The following is a 22,614-nucleotide window of genomic DNA, read 5'->3' as shown; positions in this document are numbered from 1 at the left end:
GCCATGTGGGCAGGTACGACAGCAGACGTAAGATAGATACCCTTGGGGCCAAGACCATGGGAGCGACACGTGTGTTTTGAGGCTCTGGGGGACGGCCACTTACGGGGGCGGTGGTGGCCGCTGGATAGATCAGTAGAGCATGCTGAGCTTAGCAAGCAGCTGTTCGGCTCCTCCTAGTAGTCTAGGGAGGAAAGGAGTAGTTTCTGATGTCTGGGAGCTGGTCTGGTGCCCACCCTGGGCCCTTTCTCCCACCTCTCACTGAGCCACCTCCATGGGGTACAGCCCCCTGGCTGCGAGGGGTCATGAGCCCAGCTGGTTCAAGTCCAGGTGGCCCCTGGTGTTCTTGACCTGAAGGGTTTTGGCCTTTCCCTCTAAAAATGTCTTACTCGTGTCCCACCGCATCCGGAGCACAAACATGAAGACAGGTCATGCAGGGAAGTGGAACCCTCTGTCCAGTAACTTTCTTCAAGGGCTCAGGGTATTTGGTCCCTGGTGAGCCTTTGGCAGGGGAGGGGAAAGGCCAGACGTCCCAGCCCAGAGAAGCACCTTCTACTATCCAGGGCTGAGTCACCAATGCCACAACCCACACCTTCCAAACTGAGAGTGTCCCCTTGACCAGACCCTGCTCAGGCTCCCCTAAACTTTTCAACTAGGTCTGAACTTGCAAGGTTCTCTCTGCTTTGTCCAGTTCTAGCAAGAATCCTGCTGAGTCAGTATTAGTGGAAACCTCCACGTTCAAGATCTCATCACCTTCTGTATCTGGTCAAGATCCCCAGCCCCACTGGCCCCAGGTGGGGTCGGACCCCCCGGCCCGCCTTCAGCAGGAAGGCTGTTAGGTTGGTTTAGCTGGAGTCTTTCCCTTGCTCCCCACACCTCCTCTCAGTCCACTGACCCTCCCCCATCCGTCCCCACGCGTCCATGCTCTATCCAGAATGGCATCCAGGTGTAGACCTGTCTCTTAACCGCTACAGCAGTGGTCCTGCAGTTTTTCCTGCTTTCCCGATGTCCAGCTCTGGTTCATCGCAGGCACTCCTTCCACCAGCCAGCGGTCTGGGCGCTCCTACTTTTGGTGCCAGAAGTTTGGAGCCTCGGTCTGCTCTCTGCCCTTGCCGTCTGTGGCCAGCAACAGGGACAATGACAGCTGACAGCTCCCTGCAAAACCACACTGCACTTCCTCTCTGGGACTTGACCATTGTCCCTGAACCCAGAGGTGTCTGGCACAGGTAGAAAGGACCAGCCACAAACAGTGCCCAGCCCTACGGGTGGGCACTGCCTTCTGCTTCCGTGGCTTTTGACCGCACTTTTCCAACCAGCTCTGAAGGAAGTGATGGAAACACCTGTCCACAAAGAACCCACTTCAGGGGAAAGCTGAGACCACAGGTAGCATCTCAGACGGAGTGGAGGAGGGAGCGCAGCGATGCCGTGTGAGGTCGGGGTGGGGAGGAGCCACCTGACTCATTCCTGCCGGCCGCCGGGCCTGGGGAAGGAGGGCTGTGTGTTTAGGATCTTCCCACAAGGTATCATAAAATGATGCAGGAAAAACACATTTTCCGAAGATTAATAACCCCTCAGTGTCAGCAGAAGCGAACGGTACCAGGAACACAGGATAAAACAGAACTCTGCGCTTGACCTTCGCATCTCCTAGAAGCCAGGGTCACAAAAATAAAGTAAAATAAAATAAAAGAAGGATCATATTGTTCATAAAAGGAAGCAGACGATTTTCCTGGAAGCCCCTCCCCTCCCCCCACACCGTGATGGGAAGTGTGCCCTACGCGCATGCGGTGTTTGCAGGGACGCTTAGAAATAGTCCACTCCAGTTCCCCCAGGCTTCGGTTGTGCCAACCCAGGCCCAGACGGGGCGGGGGGTGCACTGGGGTACAGGTGTCGGAAATGGGATTCTCCTGTCCCCAAATCCAGTGACCCACTTGCGTGACCGGCCTGTAGTCAGATGGAGAAAGTCAGCGGTCCCGGTGGACAGCCTCACACTTGGGAGCGGACGTGAGGCGAGGATTGTCTGCAGGCCGCAGGCTCACCTTTGGCCATGAGATCCGCAGGCTCACCTTTGGCCACTTCCAGCAGTGGCGGGAAGGTTCGAGTCCCACGTGGGCTCCTGCTGCTCCCCATGCTCTGAGCTGCTGAGGGCTCTGCCAAGGCAGCCTACGATGGGGCGGAAGCTTCTGGAAGGTCCCAGGCCTACGACTGGGCTGATGTCAGCCATGGCAGCTGGGAAGGGCCGCGTGGCCAGCCAAGGGGAGTGGGATGTCGGCGGAATTGCCTGCCTGCCCGGCCCCCCTCCACCGTGGCACTGAAGTCCAGTGTGCAGCCCTCTGGTCCTTCCCCTCCTCTCCGCCCACCCGCACCCCTGCCCCGCCCTCGAGAAAGAGCCCCAGCCCCTTCCTCCAGGCTGTGCTCCCTCTGTCCTGTGGACTGCTTCTGGGCAGGAGCTGGGTCCCGACTGTCGCTGGCAAAGGGGATGAAACTGGAGGTTTCCAACAGGTCCGCTTCTGAGGTCAGGACACCCTGAAACTCAGAGCCTTTCTCTGAGTTGGGGTAACAGTGGGAGCTCTGGCTGGAAAAACAGGGGTGTCCTTTACTGCGGTTAGGGCTGGTTCATCCCCAAAGCCAGGAGATGAAAGTGGCCAGGACTGTCTTCTCCAAAGGCTGTGTCGATCTTAGACACATTTCCTGTGTCTTTAGGGCAAGTCACACCAACAGCCAGTGATGGTGACGGAGGAAAGGATCCTCCAGAGCAGTCTGGCTTTCTAGCCCAGCGTTGGGGGGTCCCCACAGTGGGCTGGGGACCTTTCCCTGGCAGGTGAACTCGTGACATTTTCCCTGGCGAGTGCCTAGGCTCCCCAGCTTCTCCCCAGCTGGAGCCGAGGCCCCGGGAGGGGCTTCCGTGCCTGCATTACCTCCCCTTGGGATGGCACACGACTCCCAGACAGACGTGGTCCTGACACACCAGCCCTGCCACCTGTCTGTGGAGCTGGGGGGGGGGGGGGTGGCTGTAGGCTGTAGTAAATGACCAGTGAGATGCTGCCTGAGACAAAAGAAAAGGAAGAGCATGAGGTTATTATGTTCTCCGAAGTTCTGCAACCACCTCTCCTCCCTCCCGCCCCGCCCCCCGGGGCCTGAGAACTCCAGACTCCAGAGTCCTGAGTACAGGAATATAACTGGATCCTGAAAGGGGCTGTCTCTGGAGTACCAGAGCTTGATATTCGCCCGGAGTTAAGGGGGCTCCAGCAGTTGCAAATGGTTCTAACCTGAAAAACATAGTAACAAAGTTTAATCCTACTGATACTATGACTCCTTTCTCTCGGGCAGCTCTAACTGAGCTCTCTGGGTGTGCGCGTGTTTGCATGTGTTTGCGTGTGTTTGCATGTGTCCTGCAGAAATGCTGATTTTGCTTTCAAATGACTGGATCAAATGCTCAGAACAGAGCCATCCACACGCCAGCCGATGGGCTCCAAAACTGGGGGTGGGGGGAGGCAAGGAATCACCGCAAAAACAAGACCCAAGTAAAGGTTAAACATATCCATCAAAAACCCCGTATCAAGGAATTTCCATGAGCAGCAACAACACTTCCTTTGTGCATAAACATCTTAATCACATTGTTGTCAGTTTAATTTATTTTGATCAGAAGTGTTGACTACGGCAATAATTTCTTTAACAGAGCATTCCAGTGACCTCCCACGTTATTTCCAGTTTCCTGTTGTACTAGATCAAGTGCCTGGCTTCAAGGCGCTCGTTATAAACAGCAAGAAACCTGCAGTAGGCGCGGGAGGGCGCACCCGAGGGGCTGGCAGCCGGCAGCGTGCGGGGGCTGGGGCCGCCTGACGAGTGACCCGTCAGATCCTCTCCGACTATTTTCAGGGGACGAGGTGTGGGGGGGTCACAAAGCGGGCCCAGTCCAAGGAACTTAGCGGTTTTCTCTCTCCTTAAATTAACCGCATCTCATCAGCTCGCTGGTTCTGCTGAGTCAAGTTCTTCAGTTTGTCTCAGATCCATTGCCTTTTTTCTGTCCTTATTGTCATTTTCCTGGCAGTTCTGATCTTACTGCTTCCTGTCTGGGTCCTATGGTTTCCTCTGTCCGCATTCCCTGTCCACAGTCTGTCCTTCCCACCACCTGGTGACCTGCAGATCAGACCCTGTCATCCCTCCCTAACACACCTGGGGAGTAACCCCCCTCTCACCCGAGGGGCACCAAGACCCCACTTCTTGACCACGCGGGCAAACCTGTTTACAAGGCGTCCCCAGTCTTCCTTTCCAGAGTCATCTTCCAACCTGCTGCTCCCACGGTGACTGGCTAACAGGACGGGTCAACCTGCCTGGGCTAAGGGACGCCCGGGTGCCGGTAAAACATCATTTTGAGCTGTGTCTGTGAGGGTCTGAAGAGGTTAGCAGTTGAATCAATAGACTGAGTAAAGATCACGACCCTTCCCCCCTCACCAGGGCAGGTGGGCCTCGTCCAATCTGTGGAGGGTACGAATAGAACAAAAACATGGAGAAAGGGCAAATTCTCTCTGTTCTCGAGCTGAGACGCCCATCTTCTCCTGCCCTTGGACATCCGAGCTCCTAGTTTTCAGTCTTTGGGACGCCGACTGAATTACACCACATTTTCCTCATTCTCCAGCTTGCAGAAGGCACACCCTGGCCTACCCCAGCCTCCGACATTGCGTGCAGCTGTTCCCATAATAAATCTGCTCTCGCGCATCTCTGTAGGTCCTAGCGGCTCTGTTTCCCCGGAGAACCTTGACCGACACACCACCACCGCCAAAAAAGCCTCTCTCCTTGACCAAACCTGACGCAGACAGGCATCTCGAAGCCCTCTTCCTGACTCGGACTCAAGCCCGGCCTGTAAACACTTGGCACAAATGAGATTTTGGTCAGCTCTTGACTGTCGCGATGGACTGAGTAATTTCTCTTTCATCACCTTCCACTGCTCATCTCAGGCCGCCCACGCTCCTTTCCTGCGGGCGGCCTGCTGCTCCGTTTTGCTTCTGCACCCCCACCTTCTCACCCCACTTTCTTCCTGCCGGGCTCCTCCCCCCGAGACCCGCTCGAATGCCACCTTGTGTAAAGCCTTCTCTGACGTCCCTCTCTGCCGCTTGTGTTCCTGCGGGGTTTTATCCATACAGAACTCGCATTCATGGGTTGGGGTCTTTGAGACCACTGAGGTTCAACCTGCCCACACTCCGGCGTCTGAGTCTGTTTCCAGCACACGGAGGACGCGGTGTGTGCACGCTTAAGTGGGCGAGCCAGTAACAAGCGGAAGAGGTCCAACCTGGCTCCCGGGGCATTTGACATTCATCCAGAGGCCGGCTGCCTCCTCTGGAAGGGAAGGTGAGGCAAAGCGTTCTCAGTCAGGCTGGCCGTCAGCACCACCTGACCCCCCTCAGACCTGTGGGCCCGAATCCCTGGCAAGGCACCTGGGAATCAACTTTCAAAAGCTCCCCGAGTGCCTCCAACAGCCAGGCAGGTGGAGAAGTGGGGGCCTTGAAGCCCCCAGGCCCTCCCAGCTCAAAGGCTCTCAGACCCACCACCGGGCCGTGTGGCTTGTTGGATCTGAACGCTGCCTCTGTTTCACCAGATGCCTGCCTTGTTGTGCCTCAGTTTCTGCATCTGTGAAATGGGTTTCTTTCCATGGAGTGCTATGAGAAATAGGACAGTTCATGAGCTTAGAACAGTGTCTGGTGCAGGATGACCCTGACCAAAATGTCCATTCTCACTCCTAATTCTGTTAGTACTCCCAGGACCTGAAGACGAGAACAAGAGGTCATAGGAGGGTAGGAACAAGTCCTAGCACAGAACCTACAAAAACACAAATGCTTCATACTTCTGTTAAGTGAATCAATGAAAGAGGAAATCCGGAAGTTCCTGCTTTGACCTTGGGGCCACACTTTCTGCTTTTTAAGCAAAACCATTAACCATTAAAAACCAGAGCTACTCTAAGCCCCCAGGCCCATCCTTCTTAGAAAGTGGATTTCCAGGTATTCTGTGGTCTTCTGGCTTTTGGAACAACAACAACTTTCTCTTTGCCAGCACAATGTAATGTACCCCAAAGGAGTCACTTTCGTTCGGGGTCAAGGCTCATGTGTCTTCTAGGGAAGGTGTCCGTTGGGGAGGGTAGAGGTCCATGAAAAGGACAGAGGGACAGGCCTGACATTTACGGGGTGTTGGCAGGAGGCTTGGACCAGCCAGCCAGGCAGGGATCAGGGCCTGGTCCAGGCAACATTGCTGGGGGTGATGAACAGCGCCACCGGCTGGTGACTCTGGATATGCAGGTCCCCTCTGTGAGTGGATCCCGGGGCTCCAAGAGCCAGCTGAGCCGAGCCTGAAGGCATCTGTGAGTCACCTAGGGGAGGGCCGCTCGGCACCCCTGCTCTCCGCAAGGGTCCGCTTTCTCCCCTTCCCGCTTACCTGCTCTGACCTCGGGGGTCTCATGACCGAGCCAGCCACTGGGAAGGACAAAGTTCTCGTTTTCCTTCCTCACCTCAGACCCTCCTGGACTTCTGGGGAGAGGACAGTGACAGACGGCAAATGGAGACCCTTCCTGTTTGTCCCTCCAGCTCGTCAGCACACTGGCAGGGGGACACTGTGCTCTGCAAACGATCCCTCCCCTTTGTTTGCGCGTGCAGAGCGGGCTCGAAGCTGCCGCGCCGTCTCCGGGGGGCCGGGCCCACGTGTTCCTCGTCCTCCTGCATGGCGAGATGGGCACCGTTACTCTTGTTCTCAGATGGGGAAACTGAGGCCTGGAGAGGGTCTATGTCATGTCCAGCACCATGTATCTGCGTTGTCTGTGGGCCCCAAGGCCTGCAGGGTTGATCAGCCGATCAGAACTCTTCTAAAGGCAGGAGGGGGCTACCCCCCGACTGCCGGACAGAAGCTGCCCCTCCTGCCCCTTCCCTCTGCTCACGGCTCTGTCCTGCAGGGTCTGCTCCCCTGAAAGTCCTTCCCCCTGTCATCACCATTAATGGCCCTGGGGTGTCAGTTCTCATGTGCCATGTTACTTATTTAACCCTCCCAGGCGACCCCGCGAAGTGAGTGAATCTTATAAGCACCTCAGCAGCACTGGGAGGCCCTGTTCTCAATGTGCGGCAAGAAAACAGGTGCGGAGTGTGTCAGTCCTTAGCCGAGGGGGTTGGTAACAGGGAAGAGCGAGCCACAGTCTCAAAGCAAGCTCCTAATCCCAAAAGTGCCAGCTGCCTTTTCTCTCCCTTGCTCTTGGCAATGCGAGTTCAGGAGGTGTCGAAGGAGATGGTTGTGAACCTCCCGTTCCCTGTGTTTTTAGTGGCTGCTTCAGGCACTACAACCCCCCACGTCCGAGACGGGAAGAGCTCTGGGCCCTGTGAGGTCTGGAGCCAACGCTGACCTGCCTCGGACACCCCAGAACTTCTTGGAACGGGAATTCATTGGCTCAACAAATGTGTTCTGCCAAGCATCGAGCTGTCCTTGCTTTAGAGCAAGGGGAGAAGAGGCAGCTCTCGTCCTTATGGCCACAGAACGTGGAACTGTGTGCGTCTCTGAAACTGGGGCTGAACACGGAAAGGAAGGGGGCGCTCCCTGAGGACACGAGTGGGGGCTGGAGGGTGACGGGGAGGTGAGGCGGAGGTGGGCCTGCGAGGTGGTTCAGGCCCTGAATTTCAGATCAGAGGGCCTGGAGTTCGCCCTGGGAGAATGAGTTGGGCCGAGCTCCGCATGGTGTGTTTGGGGTACAGGACGGCTGCGCATGTGTGTACATGTGACAGATGGAGTGCGTCCTTCCAAAATTCCTGTGTCAAAGCTCTAGTCCCCAGTGTGATGGTTTTAGGAGGTGGGGCCTCTGGGAGGTAATTAGGATCAGAAGAAGTCATAGGTGGCCCCTGGTCAATCAGTGTCCTCATGAGAAGAGGAAGAGTGGCCAGAACTCCCTTTCACTCTTCGGTCCTCTGCTCACGTGCAGGGAAAGGCCACGTGGGCACACGGCAAGCTGATGGTCGGCAGGCCAGGACGCTGGCCCTCACCGAGAGCCAAACCTGCCGGCACCTTGGACTTGGACTTCCAGCCTCCAGATCCTGAGAAAATAAATGTCTGTTGGAAGCCACCCAGCCTGTTGGGTTTGTTAGCTGTGTGTGTGCGTGTGTGAGTGTGTTCGTGTGCACGCCCACATATGTACGGGTGCATGTGTTGCGTGTGCACGTGTGCCCATGTGCTGGGGGAAGGAAGAGCGGAAGAAAGCGCACGTACCGCTGCAGGCAGTGAGGGTGCAGGCCCGTGAGAAAGGGACAGAGGGGCGGCAAGGAAGGAGCAGACGCAGCAAATCTGGGGCCGGCGGGACCTGGGGCTGGGAAGGGGAGCTGGGCTTGCAGCCTACATGAGGGACACACGCGGTGCTCGGGCCTGGCAGAAACAAGCCAGAGTTCAGAAGCAAACACACGTGGGAACCGGGCCACCAGAGAGGACAAGGTACTGTACCAAGGCCACCTGGTACTGTGAACGTCTGTCTCGTCCAAGTTAAGAAAAAGAGGGGGTTCACCTTAATTGATCGGCTCCTGATTCAGAGCAAGATGTACCTTTAAAGTCACCTGAGAAGTTCCCTCCCTCAGGGCCTCCCCAGGACTCTGGCTATGCCTGTGCCGATGCTGATGACACGCCTGGCTCTGATCCCTGGCCAGCAGGTCTGTGGCCAGAGCAGGAGGGGGTCCTCTCTGAAACGGGTTTATTCATGGTTCCCAGGGGCCCAGGAAAGATGCTGAAGGAAACGTGTTCCTTTTTCATGACTTGGAATCCTGGCATGAACCGGTTTCTTACTGAGTCTTTGAAGCTGTGCTCTCTGACACAAAGATAATGTTCAGAAAAAACCCGACAACCACAACAGAGAAGGTCAGGACTGTGAGCAGCCGGGGGTGTAGCGTTCCTCTCAGTCCCGAATCGTCTGCTCTCCTGACGTGAGGGTCCCTCTTCCTCCCTCCCTGAAGCCTTCACTAGTCCAATGAGTAATTTCACTGGGTTTTTAGCACCTGCTGGAGACAGAAGGCAAGAAGGAAGGAAAGATATTCTCCAGAAGCCTAGGGCTTCTGTGCCATATGCCCATGAAAAGTTGAAGCAGAAAGAAAATCGTGTCAAATTGAGCTGTGGATCGTGGTGGAAGGAGCCTGGGCCCGACGACAGTGTGGTCAGGGAGGGCTCCCCGCAAGAAGGGGCACCCGCGCCTCGGACGGGCAGACGGGAGCAAGGCCGAAGGGAGCACGTGGAGGGCAGTGAGGCAGGAAGAGGCCACGGAAGTGGTGGGTCCATGCTGGGGACAGTGAGGGAGGGGTTGGAGAGCTGAGCCCCTTCTGCTCTAGCTGGGGCCTTGGGTCTCAGTTCTAAGAAATAAAGAGCCAGGGGGAAAGCAATCCACCTGGTTTTGTGAACGGGGTGTCTGGGTCTCATGCCAGAGGGAGGAACTCAGCCAGTGACATCACTGGAAACTGTTGGGGGCTCCGGGGTCACAGCTGAGGCAAGACGGAGGCGGGAGAGGACTGGTCAGGAACTCCTGTCAGATTCTGTCCCTGGGGTTAATGCCTCATTCTGGGTCCCCATTGGCTCCCACCTGGACTTCTGGCTGCTTGCCTTGTCCCCCGCCCCTCCCGTCTCTCCCCACTGTGTCCCATCGCCTCTACGGTCCCCACCACCATCTCCCTAAAGGCCTCATTTGACTGTGTATTTCTTTGCTTAATCCTCGTAAGAAATAGCACGGAAGACCACAGGGAAGGGAGGGGAACCTCAAGGGGGGAATCAGAGAACGAGACAAACCATGAGAGACTCTGGCCTCCAGGAAACAAACCGAGGGTTTTAGAGGGAGGGGGTGGGCAGATGGGGTAGCCGGGGGACAGGTTTTCGGGAGGGCACGGGTGTTACATGCAGCTAATGCATCACTGAACACAACACACAAACTAACCATGTACTCTATGTTGGTGGCTAACTGAACAGAAAACAAAAACAAAACACAGAAACCTTCCCACTCGGTCTCCAATGCCTGGAGGGTAAAAGCCAAACTCCTCTGCCTGTTGCACACAAGTCCCTGGGTCACCCAGCCTCATCTGTCTCTGGCCGCACTGCTCCCATCTAGAAAATTCTTGGCCTGAGCGCACTGCTCTCCGAGCAGAACACCTCTATGGGGCCTTCGGCCTCTGCAGGGGGGCGGCTGTTTGCCGGGTGCCCCTGCCCCGCCGAGTTGGGCCTGCCACCTCCCCAGCCCGGACCTTAGGGCTCCCGCGCCAGTGCCAGCATTCCCAAACGTGAGCTTTGGAACTCACGTCCTGAATATCTGTTTAAGTACACTTGCTAGGCCCTAGGCCCAGAATAGATGCGTTTGGAGAATTACGGGACGGCTGCTGTGATGCTGCATGGGTCCGGGTGCATCTCGAGGCCTTGCATTTTTAAGAAGTTCCCGGTGGTGATGCCTGGTGGCTGGTCCCCCAGCGCCCCAGGCTGTCCCCCAGCGCAGCCGACACCTTCTCTCTGTTCTCCTGAGCTGCCTGCTTGCAGCTGTGTCCCCAGTCAGGCCTCAGAGCCCACATCTCCATCACGTGTGTCCAGGCCTTCCCGCCACACGCATCTGCACGCGTGAGCAAAGGCACACCCAGCGTATCCTGCTGCGTGGACGCGGGTGTAAGCTTTCTAGCTGGTTCAGGAACAAATACTCTGAGCGGAGCCTTGGAAACACCATTATTAACCTAACTTCGGACTGAAGTTTCTCGGCCAGCTCTGATCTGTCCCCACTAACAGCTTGAGTAAAAAGCCGTACGCGCCCGCGTACGCAGCTTGAAGACGCCGCCGGCCGTCCTCCATCTTCACACTTTTTGGCGATGTTGAACCTGAGATTGTGAATAGCTCAAGGTTTTTGGCTATGGCTGTTCCTTTTTTAAATCTTTTTTATTTTTCTTAGTTGCAGTAAAATACAGATAACCTAAAACTGGCCATCTTAACCATTTTAAGTGTACAGTTCAGTGGTATTGATGATTTATTCAATGAACATAATTTAAACTAACCCTACAATTCAATAGATTATTAATAATTTGTAGTAATTCACAATGGTGTGCCTCGACCCCACCATCCAGCTCCAGAACTCTTCTTATATTGTAAAACTGACACTCCGCTCCCATGAAACATTAGCTCCCCCCTACCCCCCACCATGCTCCCTATCATGGTTCCACTTTCTGTCTCTGGGAGGCTGACTGCTCTAAGAACCTGGTGTAAGTGAATTATACAATATTTGTCCTTGTGGGACTGGCTGATTTTACTTAGCCTCAAGTCCTCAAGATTCACCCGTGCTGTAGAATTTCCTTCTCCTTAAAGACTAAATAACATCCCGTTGTGGGTAGAGACCACAGTTCCTCCGCTCATCACCTGTCGATTTGCTCTGCTGCACATGTAGCCGCCGCGGGCGCCGGGGTACATATGGCTTTTCCAGACCTTGCTCTCGATTCCTCAGGTACATACACAGACGGGAAAATTGCTGGATCACGCAGTAGTTCTAAGTGTTGGAGGAACCTCCATGCTGCTTCCAGAGTGGCTGCCCCAGCTTGCATTCCCACCAACAGAGCAGAAGGGCTCCCCTTTCTCTACATCCTCGACAGCAGGATTCTTGTGTTGTTGATTTTAGCCGTCCTGACAGGTGCGAGGTGGTACCTCACTGTGGTTTTGATTTGCATTTCCTTGATGCTGAGTGACGTTGAGCACGGCAAAAGTGTTTTACATACTTTGAAATACTAAATTTTTACTCGTCTATGCGGAGCCTGCCTTCCTTACATAGCCTGAAAGTTCACCTCGACTCTCTTGTTAAGGACTTTAAGTTTCCACCAAAGAAAAAAATTTCTAAACCAGGACGGGTCCTAAGTTGGGATGAGGCAGCCATTTCTCCAACACTCCATGCTGAAGCTCCGAATGAATTTAGAGGCTCTGACTTTTTTTAAAAAAGGATGTGGGCAACATGTAGCATTATAGTGGAAATACAACAACCGAATGGAGAAAAGTGGCTGACTGTGTTTAAACGAGTGATCACTATGTCAGGGTTACCCGAATAGAGTCAGACTTCACATCAACAACTAGAGGCATTTGGAATAAAACATACATTTATATTATAAGTGCTTGTATTCTCGTAAGCTGCTTTGCCTCAAGAGGCTCATGTATTGTCAGTTTCTCCGTTATTAGCAGATGCTTCTGCATTGGGTTACAAAGTCACTTAAAACGCTCTGTTCCTAAGCGTTAGGCAGGACTGTGCAAAATGCAGTTGTTTTGGCTCCTCCTACAGGTGCTTTCGCAAAACTGCACTTCTCTGAAACTTCGTTGCAGATGCCATGAGAGACCGGCTTCCAGAGTTCGGGGTGGACTGGTATAAGGGCAGCTCATCACCCAGTTTTCTCTGTGGGAACCCTACTGGCCCGTTCTGGTTGGAGGATCAGATCGGCTCCTTTCTATTTCAACTTTCAAAGCTTTCTTCTAAGGAAGTGGATTTCTGTTTGTGTGTTTGCTTTACTTCAAAAATTTCAGAAACACTGCAGACCACCTAGTTTCTTATGCCTGCTGGGCTCTTTATAAAACTTAGAGCCATATTTTATTTTCCCCTCCCTTTCCCTATGGCCCTCTGCCTTGTTTCTCAAATTCCTCATATCAGAGAGATCATATGATAATTGTCTCTCTCTGACTGACTTATTTTGCTCAGCATAATACTGTCTAGTTCCATCCACGTCGTTGCAAATGGCAAGATTTCATTTCTTTCTCTTTTTTTAAAGATTTATTTATTTATTTATTTGACAGACAGAGATCACAAGTAGGCAGAGAGGCAGGCAGAGGGGGGGGGGAAGCAGGCTCCCTGCTGAGCAGAGAGCCCGATGTGGGACTTGATCCCAGAACCCTGAGACCATGACCTGAGCCGAAGGCAGAGGCTTTAACCCACTGAGTCACCCAGGCACCCCAAGATTTCATTTCTTTTTATGGCTGCATAGTATTCCATTGCATATATATACCACATCTTCTTTATCCGTTCATCTGTTGATGGACATCTAGGCTCTTTCCATAGTTTGGCTATTATAGACATTGCTGCTATAAACATGCCCCTTCAGATCACTACATTTGTATCTTTGAGGTAAATATCCAGTAGTGCAATTGCTGGGTCGTAGAGTAGCTTTATTTTCAACTTTTGGAGGAAACGCCATGCTGTTTTCCAGAGTGGCTGCACCAACTTGCATTCCCAAACACAGCGCAGGAGGGTCCCCCTTCCTCCACATCCTTGCCAGCATCTGTTGTTTCTCGTGTTGTTGATTTTAGCCATTCTGACTGGTGTGAGGCCATTTCTCATTGTGGTTTTGATATGTACTTTCCTGTTGATGAGTGATGTGGAGCGTTTTTTTCATGTGTCTGTTGGCCATTTGGATGTCGTCTTTGGAGAAATGTCCGTTCATGTCCTCTGCCCATTTTTTGACTGTATTATTTGTTCTTTGGGTGTTGAGTTGGATAAGTTCTTTATAGACCTTGGATACTGGTCCTTTATCTGATTAGACATTTGCAAACATCTCCCATTCTGTAGGTTGTCTTTTGATGTTGGTAACTGTTTCTTTTGCTGTGCTTTGGGGGTGGGGTAACTGGGTGATGGGCATTAGGAGGGCACATGGTGGGATGAGCCTCTGGGTGTGAAATACAACTGACGGATCACTAATTCTACCTCTGAACCTAATAATACACTATATGAGAATTAATTGAATTTTAAAAAACCCTTAGAGCCAAATTTGTGGCTCCTAGTGAACAACTGTACGTTTTCACTTTATCCTGTTTTCTGACCTATCGTTCCTCTTCCTGACCTTTCTCGTATCTTTTTTTCCTTTTAAATTACGTGTTTTTCATAAATTCCCCTTACTTTTAAAATAAAAAGAGATACAGCTGACGAGTTGTTCTTCCTGAGGCCTAGTTTTCATGACTCTCTTCCCTCATTCACCTCAGGGTTGTTACATACCAGAAACTCAGAGCTCCGTTTATGAAACTCCGAGGGAGCACGGAGAAGCAGAGAACATGGAGTCACAGGCGGACACGAGCAGCGTGAATACAGACATGACTTGAGCCTGACACAGCCCCATCCCTGCACACAACCCCAGAAGGCAGACTTATCAGGCAGTTATTCCGGAAGCTCCTCTCAAGTGACTGGCATTCACTGAACTCACCTTTTGGGCTACCAGATGTTTGGTTATCGGTCCTCAAGGTCATATACAGGCCTCCCAGCCCTTAATAAGTGTCCTACTGGGTTGGGCTGAGGGAAGGGGCTGATCCTTACGATAGTAGATGTTGCCCAGGAAGGCCGTGTATCCTTGGTTGAGTCTGAGCAAAAAACCATCTTTGCTCTCTTCCCACAAGTACAAGTTCCATCTTCTCAGAGGAACCACACTCCCTGAACACAACGGCCCAGCTTTAAGCACAATTGTTGAGGTTGCAAATGTGCTCTGGGTGACTTCAGAGATGGAGGGGGCTCCAGCTCTGTGGGGCCCCGTGAATTTGGGGGAGGTTACTTGATGTCTTTATTAGAAGCACCCTACCTCCTGTTTGAGTTCTACACTGGGTGGAAAGCACTCCTTCCTTTCTGAAACTGATTCTGCATGATGAATCATTCCTTCTTCAGATTCAGCTAAGAAACCAGAAAACTTACGTCAGCTGCTCCAGACAAGGCCTTGGGGACGGGCTGAAGGCATAAACCACTAAGCACAGCCAGCAGCACGCCCGAGATCTCAAACTTGCACCTTCTGAACACCCTTCTGATCCTCGCATCTAGGGCTTAGCAAACACCTGAGCTGCAGGGTTCGCTGATACGATTCCCAAACTTCCCAAACCCACCACCCCTTTTTTAAAATTCCTGGCAACGATGGCATGATGAGGTGGCTAAGAGCTGAACTCGGCCACTTCCATAAACTCACGGATAGGTGTCTCCTGACTCTCCCTGCTTCCAGCTGCTCCCTGCAGAGGAGAACTGCAGCTGACCTGCAGAGGTGAATCCCAGGTAAAGCTTCTGGGCACTAGGCCTGCCCAGGCTGCTTTGTTTATGGAAAGAAACTGGGCTTGGCTCTCAGATAGCTGAAATAAAGCCTTGATGCAAATGTCACCAGGCCAGCTCCGTGGCCTCATCTGTGACTAAATCTACATCACCTTCTACCACGAAGGTCATAGGGGTTTAAATGCAATGGTCTTCAGTGAGGCACTTTCTATGGCTCCAAAGCCATGACCAACAAATTGAAACAAGAACAAGACAGAATTCGGCTGAAGATAAAAACAAAACAAAACGAAAGTTTTGGAAGGGTCACAGCTGCCTCTGGAAGAAGCTTCCTGATGATAGATGTGCTCAGGGAAGTACAGGCTGGAAGAGGGGGCGCCTGTCAGAGCAGGGGTTCAACATGGTGGCTGTGAGCTTTTTTCCAACCTTGAACTTCTATGCCCCAAGGACAGAATACATGGGATCCTCCTGCACGGATGAACTCACCCTCCAGAGGTGAAAGGAGGCTGCTTGTTCCACCCGCCCAGCTGCGGGGGGGGGGGGGGGTGTAGCAGGAGCAACAAGCAATGACCTTGGTGCCCGTCTGTCTGGAACCACAGATAGCTCAGGCCCTGGACCAGGAAGCTAGGCAGGAGCACAGAAAGGGCCAGCCACCCCCAGAGGCACTGTCCTCTGGTGAAGCAGTACACGGAGGAGCCGAGGCCTGCAGGATGGGAGAGGACAGACAAGCAGGTGCACGGAGGGCGGCGGAGGAGAGTTAGTGACCTGCCAACACCGCATCCCCAGCACGGGCAGGCTCCCTGTTGGACCCGGCCCGGACACAGGCATAGCCAGCTGGCATTCTAGACAGGCCTGCGGAGGGATGAAGGTGCCAGGGCTTTCCGGGGACCCCAGACATCAGACACTGTGGTCACAGAGAGGGGCTGTTGGATTGCATAGGACAGCACGTGTGAAAAATACTTGACACTGGTACGTGCATTGAAACAGCGCTAATCCTCTCTTGGGATTTGTTTTTTAATTTTTGCGGATGCTAGGGTAGGGTAACACAGAGGAAAGAGACAAATCTCCGTGAGGATCCGCACTGGCAATCAGTGGCCATGGGGGGAGGGGTGCTTGCGTCCATCCAACACAGGTAGGTGCTGGAATCATTTTATAGGATCATTGCTTGGGTTTCCCACTATTAAAGTTTAAAATGGATTTATGGGCACATAAAGCTGCCAGTTGTAGTGGGAATACAGCATTGCCTGGGGTCCACATAGAAACCCTGCGGGTCTGGATCAAGGGACCAGGGAATGGCCGGCTCTGTTTGGAGTTCAAGCCAAACTAAACCAGGGTCTCCAGTCAAAAAGTCTTTGGAGGAATCCAAGCAATGCCCGGGCCCAAGTTGGTTCCCCGGTGAGAGGGAAAGTGGGGACAAAGTTTCCTGGAGCACGTGGGGTGGGTACTGACATGGGGTCCTGTGCTGAGGCCTGCTTGTCTGGTTGCTGGCCCAGGCACCGGCAGGGCAGGCCGGATGCTATGATGTGCGCGTGTGTCGTCCGTGCCTCCGCCCCTTCCCCTGCCCACTGCTGGGTGTCGCGGAGGCTGTGGCCCAGGAACCCACTTCAGGAGCAGTGGGGGCGCGGAGTCCCCTGCTGGTTTACCCCATGGGACTAGCCGGCGCAGAAGCAGGGTAGCCCTGAGTCTTCTGGTCCCTAGGTGAGCAAGTACAAATCAGATCAGGCCTCTTGATGTGGGCAGAAGTTTCCTCCGCTGTTCCCCAACCTCTCAAGGGGCCCGGAGAAATACTGCGTGGTGGGGTGCAGGCAGGTGGACAGTCACCTCCTCTGGCTGGCCTGTGATTTGCTTTGATGGAAAGAATGTGGGAGAGGTTAGGTTGTAGGGGTTCCAAGTGTAGGCCCCAGAGGTTCTGAAGCTCCTTCTCTCTTTGTCTGTCCCTGTGTCTGTGTCTCTGTCTTGTTCTGTCTCTGTGCACCCTGAGCCCGCCCTGTGAGGAAGCCTGGGCCAATCTGTGACCAAGACAGACTTGCCCTCTATTTCTTGAGAATCTTTGTCACTGTAATTTTTTTCTCTGTCTCTTTGAGATGTATATAAACTTTTTTTTTTTTTTTTTTTTTTTTTTTAAGACTTATTTATCTTGGAGAGAGAGAGAGCACAAGTGTGGGAGGGACAGAGAGCCGGGAGATAAGAAGACTCCCTGCTGAGCGGGGGTGCCTCCCCCAACAGTGCTCCATCCCAGGATCTGGAGATAGTGACCTGAGCTGAAACTGAGTCTGACACTTAACTGACTGAGCCAGCCATTCCTCACAGATGTATGTAAATCTTTCTTTAAAAACCTTTGCGAGTTTTGGGGCGCCTCGGTGGCTCAGTCGGCTAAGGGTCTGCCTTCAGCTCAGGTCATGATCTCAGGGTCCGGGATCGAGCCCCGCATCAGACTCCCTGCTCAGCAGAACTTGCTTCTCCCTCTGCCTGCTGCTCCCTTTGCTTGCACTAGCACTCGCTGTCTCTCTCAAATAAATAAAATCTTAAAAATAAAAGGCTTTCCCAGTTTTACAATCCAGGACTTTCCTAAGGATAACCATGGAGGGAGATAACACCCCCTATGCCCCTGTCTCTGTGGGAGAGCAGCAGCCTAACTTCGGAGATATCTTGGAGAACAAGCCCGCCCCCCGGACATGAGCAAGGCCATCTGAGACCGCTCAGTGCAGACCCAGGGCCATCCGAGGGGTATGGCCTGTCCCCGGAGAGCTCAACCCAAACCTCAGGGCCACAGAACGAGGAGCCCCTGCTGGCATGGTGGGTGATGTGGCCATGGAGACAGACGCACTTCTGCTGGGGCGTGATGGGGCTGCCTGGTTTCAAGGGGGAAGCCTTGATTCCATTGACGAAACTACTGGGAAAAGGAGCTCTTGTCTCTAAGCTCCAGATTCTTCCAAACCCGAGTTGGAGGCCAGGATCGAGACTCTGCAAAGCGTGCTTCTTGCCAACCAGTCACCTTCCTTAGCTTCTGCTGGCAGGACCCATGGAAAGACCTTGGGCAAGAAGGAAAAAGCCACTGTTCTGCTTGCCACCCACTCCTGCTCCACTCAGGAGCTGGGTGGTCCCTGCCTGCAGCCTCCTGCTCCTCCAGAATCAGCACATGGCGCCTGAGGAGCCCCCAGAGCAGACAGTCTCAGCTTGGGGGGGTCCCCATAGGCTCTGAGAAGCCCAGAGTCCTCGTTCTGTTCTCCGAGGTGTCAGGTGGGAGCTGCTGTTCCTTTTTTGCTTTGACGTTTCTCCCACCTCATGTAACCAGTTCCCCGCATTAAATTCTCTTTGTCAAGATACTTGTGTGGGTTCTATAGACTCTGTGGTCAGACTGGAGGGGCACCAAGACTGCTCCTAGGTTGGATGTGGCTGAACTTGATAAATACTTACAGGAAAGTAATCCCGTCTCCTTTGCTCCTAAGGGATCTCTTCCTAGGATGCATGGACAGGAGAGTCTGGACTGCAAATTCTTTGAAACTCTCATTGTATGATCATACTGGAAGAGACCACGAAACACCTCAGACCTAAGGGAGGGAGTAAATCCTGAGAAATTTGCATAGTTTATATCTTTTTTCACATCACCCCGGTCTGCCTACGGTCTCTTCTGCACCTAGCAACCCGCATCCCATAAGAGGGCTGCATGTGATGGGTGGACCGAGGTGAGCCTGGAGGAAAGCCACCTTTGTCCTAAAGGAAGGAGGAGGCAGGCTGGGGATGGGCTTTCTCTTCTGCGATCCTGTCTTCTCGTATTTGGGGCAATTTGTAACCTCGGATGCCGCTAGGAACAGAGAAGAATGACTCGAATGGATCTCGGTGCACCTGTTATCCTGGTTGCCCCAGGGGGCATCCGTTCAAACAAAAGGAAGGGGAATCGCAGCCCGGGGTGATTGTGCCCTGTGCCCTGATTTCAGACCTTGGTGCTCTCCAGCTGTGTGTCTCCCTTTTAAAGACTTGCTCAGACAACCCATCCCTTTCTACTGACCCTCACCTGAAGTGAGCTGGAGCAGGAGATCATAGCGGTGGGGGGAAGGCGCTGCCAGCATGAAGGGCGTGTGTTGCCAAAGGAGCATATTATCTGCTGCAGAGCAGCGAGAGGTCAGGGAGGCCAGGCCCAAACTCACAGGCGTGCTTTGCTGCAGATGAATTTGGAAACACCACCTCATGGAGCTGCCCGGCCAAGGGTATGTTGGAGGCCACGGCCATCCCCCACCCTCCCTCCTCATGGTCCAGGCTGCGGTCACCAGGGGAAGCAGGTATATTCTCCGACGCAATGTAGCAAGCTTTACAGGACCTTGGGAGCAGGGAGGGAAGTGTGCAGGGCTCACTCCCTGACCCCCAAGAGTCCCTAAATGAGCAGTTCCATACTGGTTTCTGTTTCAGGGGCCTAAACAAGGCAGTGCTGTCTCCTACTTCGTACGAGCTCATAAAGAAGCTGGTGGGGTTCGTCGCTGCGGTTTCTGTTGAACGTGTTAGGAACAGGCTCGCGTTATTAACAACGGGGGAAAAAGAGCCGGGGTTTTGCTTGGCTTCTCCAGGCCTGGTGTTTGCCAAAAACCCCTTTTGGAGGCGCTTGCTTCCCCTCGTATCACCCAGGGGCGTTGAACGCTGTCTGCACCCACAGCCTGCGCCCGCAGGTCGCCCTGATTCAAAGGACACGGTCGTGAGGTAGGTCACTGCTTGCTCCCAAATACAGAGACTTGGTAGAACATTAGAGATGCAATAAAGCCAACAGACCAGGAACCAACTGCCACTGAAAAGACAGTTTGTTTCTCACCAATCCCAAGAGGAGGGGCCCTCTGGGGAGGCGGCCCTGGCCAGTCAGGAGGCGGAGGGAGCTGTGGGCGAGGGCCTTCGCTGTGGTTTCCATGGCAAGGAGTCGGGGAGGCAGGGGAATGGGTTTAGGATTAGCTGGTCAGAGTGATGTCAGCAGTTGCCTGGGACCTGCCCTGGGGGACTCCGGGCAGGGGGAGAGAGGCTGGAGTGGGAGAGCCCCACAGAGGAGGTGGGGGGCTGTGCGCTCTGGACTGGTTCGTTTGCATGTGAAAAGCTCCAGGAGCACTGTTTGCTGTGCCTAGGAGCTGACTAGCCCTGGAGGGGAGTCCCTCAGGGTGAGTGAGGCCCCAGCATCGAAGCCTCCGAGGTGAAAATCACGGCCAGCACGCTGCTCTGGGGCGCCTTCTCTCAGCCGTGCTTCTCGGTTCCTTTCAAGGGATGAAGCTTAACCCCCCGCCTGCTGACCCGAGGGCCCGACCAGTCGCCACAGCGCCGACAGGAAGGACACGGCTGCCTCCAGTCCCAGCTCAGCCCCACAGCACTCGGCCCCCAGAGCAGCCACGGCCCGGGCCGCGTGTGTCCCAGAGGAGCCGCGCGAGGGACCAGCCCGTGTGGGAACAGCCCGTGGCCAGCCGCACACAGGGCTCTGGGGGAGAAACCCGTGTTTGGAGAGGTTGTAGCAGCAAACGGTGGTCAGTACAGACACTCGGCCTTGTGGACGGCTGGGAATCTCCGAGAGCTGACTGGTCCCCATCCCTCGGGATGTCCCATCTCTTCCGGAGACATCCTGCCTGGGTTCCTCTTTCTCTGTCACCCTGAACCGGGCTTTTCCCAGTTGCTGTTTCACCTGTGAAACTTTCAGTTGTAACTCAGCTTCACCGTATTAGTGTTTTACTACAGTTTCCCCCAGTCTCTGCTTCATCTCTCATTCAGGTGCCCTCACCTGCCCCGGGTCCCCTGTCAGCATGTGACGCTGCCCTTACGGAAGGTCCTGCCCCCTGGTGTTGCAGGTCATGCCTGCGTCAGCTCTGCACCGGCTTCCACTTCTGTTCTTGCACTAGTGTCTGTCCTCATACCCCATCCCCCAGTCCTGGTGCCTGACCTCTCACCCCATCCCCCACCCTGGTGCCTGACCTGTCACCCCATCCCCCATCCTGGTGCCTGACCTGTCACCCCATCCCCCATCCTAGTGCCTGGTCCCCCATCCTGTGCCTGACCTCTCACCCCATCCCCCTAGTCCCACTCTTGCTCTCTTTGACATCTCCTGGAGAAAGGGCTCCGTTGAATTGTTTGAGACAATTTAGAGCCGTGCAACAGCACCTAATTAAGAAAAGTTTTCTCAGCCAATTGGTTTTGGAAAAGTAGATGATGGCGAAGTGGTTATTCAGAGCTTTGGCTGTGAGGTCCTGAGAAAATCCGCCCGCCAGGACCATGCTGTTGCGGGGGGAGCGCGTGTTACGCTTGTTGGCCACTAGATGGTGCCCAAGAGGGTAAGGTTCTCGTCCCGGCTCTAGGATCCTGGGTGGAAGGACCGGAACCTGCCGTTTTATGGGTGAAGGAGCGAGGTGCAGGTGCTGGCTCAGAACTGCGCAATGAGTTAATAGGCGGGGTTTTTAAACCCAGGGCTTCCTCCTTTCAAAACGTGATGTAAAAAACGAATTGTAAATGCAGTTTACTATGGAGAGTCACACGGGAAGGTCCTGATGGGGGTGCGGTGGGGGAGCTACCAAAGACTGAGGGTGAGGAGGCAGGGCAGGGACCCCTCCCCCCCACCCCCGCGCTTAGCTGGCAGGAGGGCTATTCGTTGGCGAGTAGAGAAAAAAGGAAAAGATTTGAAGAGATTCATATCAAAGCAACACAGGAACAATTTGTGCAATAAGTTTGAATTAGGGTGTTTTAACATTACAAGTTGTCATGTGGAATGAAAGCAGAAAAAGTTAATACTGCTGGGGGTAGACATGACCTTCCTGCTCGCATGAGCTGTGACCCCTCCCAGACCTGGAGGCAAAGCCTGGGCCCTCTGGAGCTCTAGAAGGATTCATGGCTCAGAGCTGTGTCAGGATTTTAAGGATGTTTATGACCCTGTAGATTAAGGGACTTTAAGGTCTTCTCAGTTGTTTTCTTTGTTGTGGCAAATGTCCAGTGATGTTGTTTATTTAAAAAAATAATAATCATCATCATTGTGGAAATGATAAGATTTTGGTCTAAAATTCATGTCTGTCCTCTCTTCCTTCCTCTGTCCTTTTGTTTTTTCTTTTTTTCCCTCAAAATGACTTGATTATCTTTTCCTCAGGTGTTAGAACATTTTTTTCTTCTTTAATAAGTTTTCATTTAAATTCCAGTTAGTTAACATACAGTGTAATATTAGTGTCAGGTGTATAATGTAGTGATTCAACACTTCTATACGTTACTAGCGCTCATCACAGGTGCAGGCCATCCTCCCCATCACCTGTGTCCCCAAGCTCCCCACCCACCTCCCCTCTGGGGACCATCAGTTTGTTTCTCTCTTTTTTTCTCCTTTGCTCATTGTTTTATTCCCTAAATTCCCCATCTGCGTGAGATCATATGGTGTTTGTCTTTCTCTGGCAGACTTATTTTGCTTTGTATTATAATCTCCAGCTCCATCCATGTTATCAGAAATGGCAAAGTTTCATCCTTTTTTTATGTCTGAATAATATTCCATTGTGTATATATATACCATATCTTCTTTATCCATTCGTCGGTCAAAAAGGTGAAGAATCCATGTAAAAAATGGGCAAAAGACAGGAACAGCCTTTGCTCCAAAGAAGTCTTCTGGAGAACCAACAGATACATGA

General features: G+C 53.2%; 1 protein-coding gene across 1 annotated transcript; it reads right to left on the bottom strand.

The window, feature by feature from the left end:
- Window positions 1–1,777: 1,777 nt before the first annotated feature.
- On the bottom strand, window positions 1,778–20,552 carry XKR5 (XK related 5). Its single transcript, XM_059155971.1, is given in 6 exon segments — window positions 1,778–2,551; window positions 2,553–2,689; window positions 2,692–3,040; window positions 3,767–3,863; window positions 19,014–19,103; window positions 20,264–20,552. Coding segments are annotated over 6 exon segments (1,320 nt in total). The 3' UTR covers window positions 1,778–2,193.
- Between the last annotated feature and the right edge of the window lie 2,062 nt (window positions 20,553–22,614).

The sequence above is a fragment of the Mustela lutreola genome, chromosome 18, assembly GCF_030435805.1.
Source record: "Mustela lutreola isolate mMusLut2 chromosome 18, mMusLut2.pri, whole genome shotgun sequence".
In the NCBI taxonomy this organism is placed as follows: domain Eukaryota; kingdom Metazoa; phylum Chordata; class Mammalia; order Carnivora; family Mustelidae; genus Mustela; species Mustela lutreola.
Note: the sequence above shows the minus strand (reverse complement) of the source record. Positions and strands in the feature narration are given on the sequence as shown.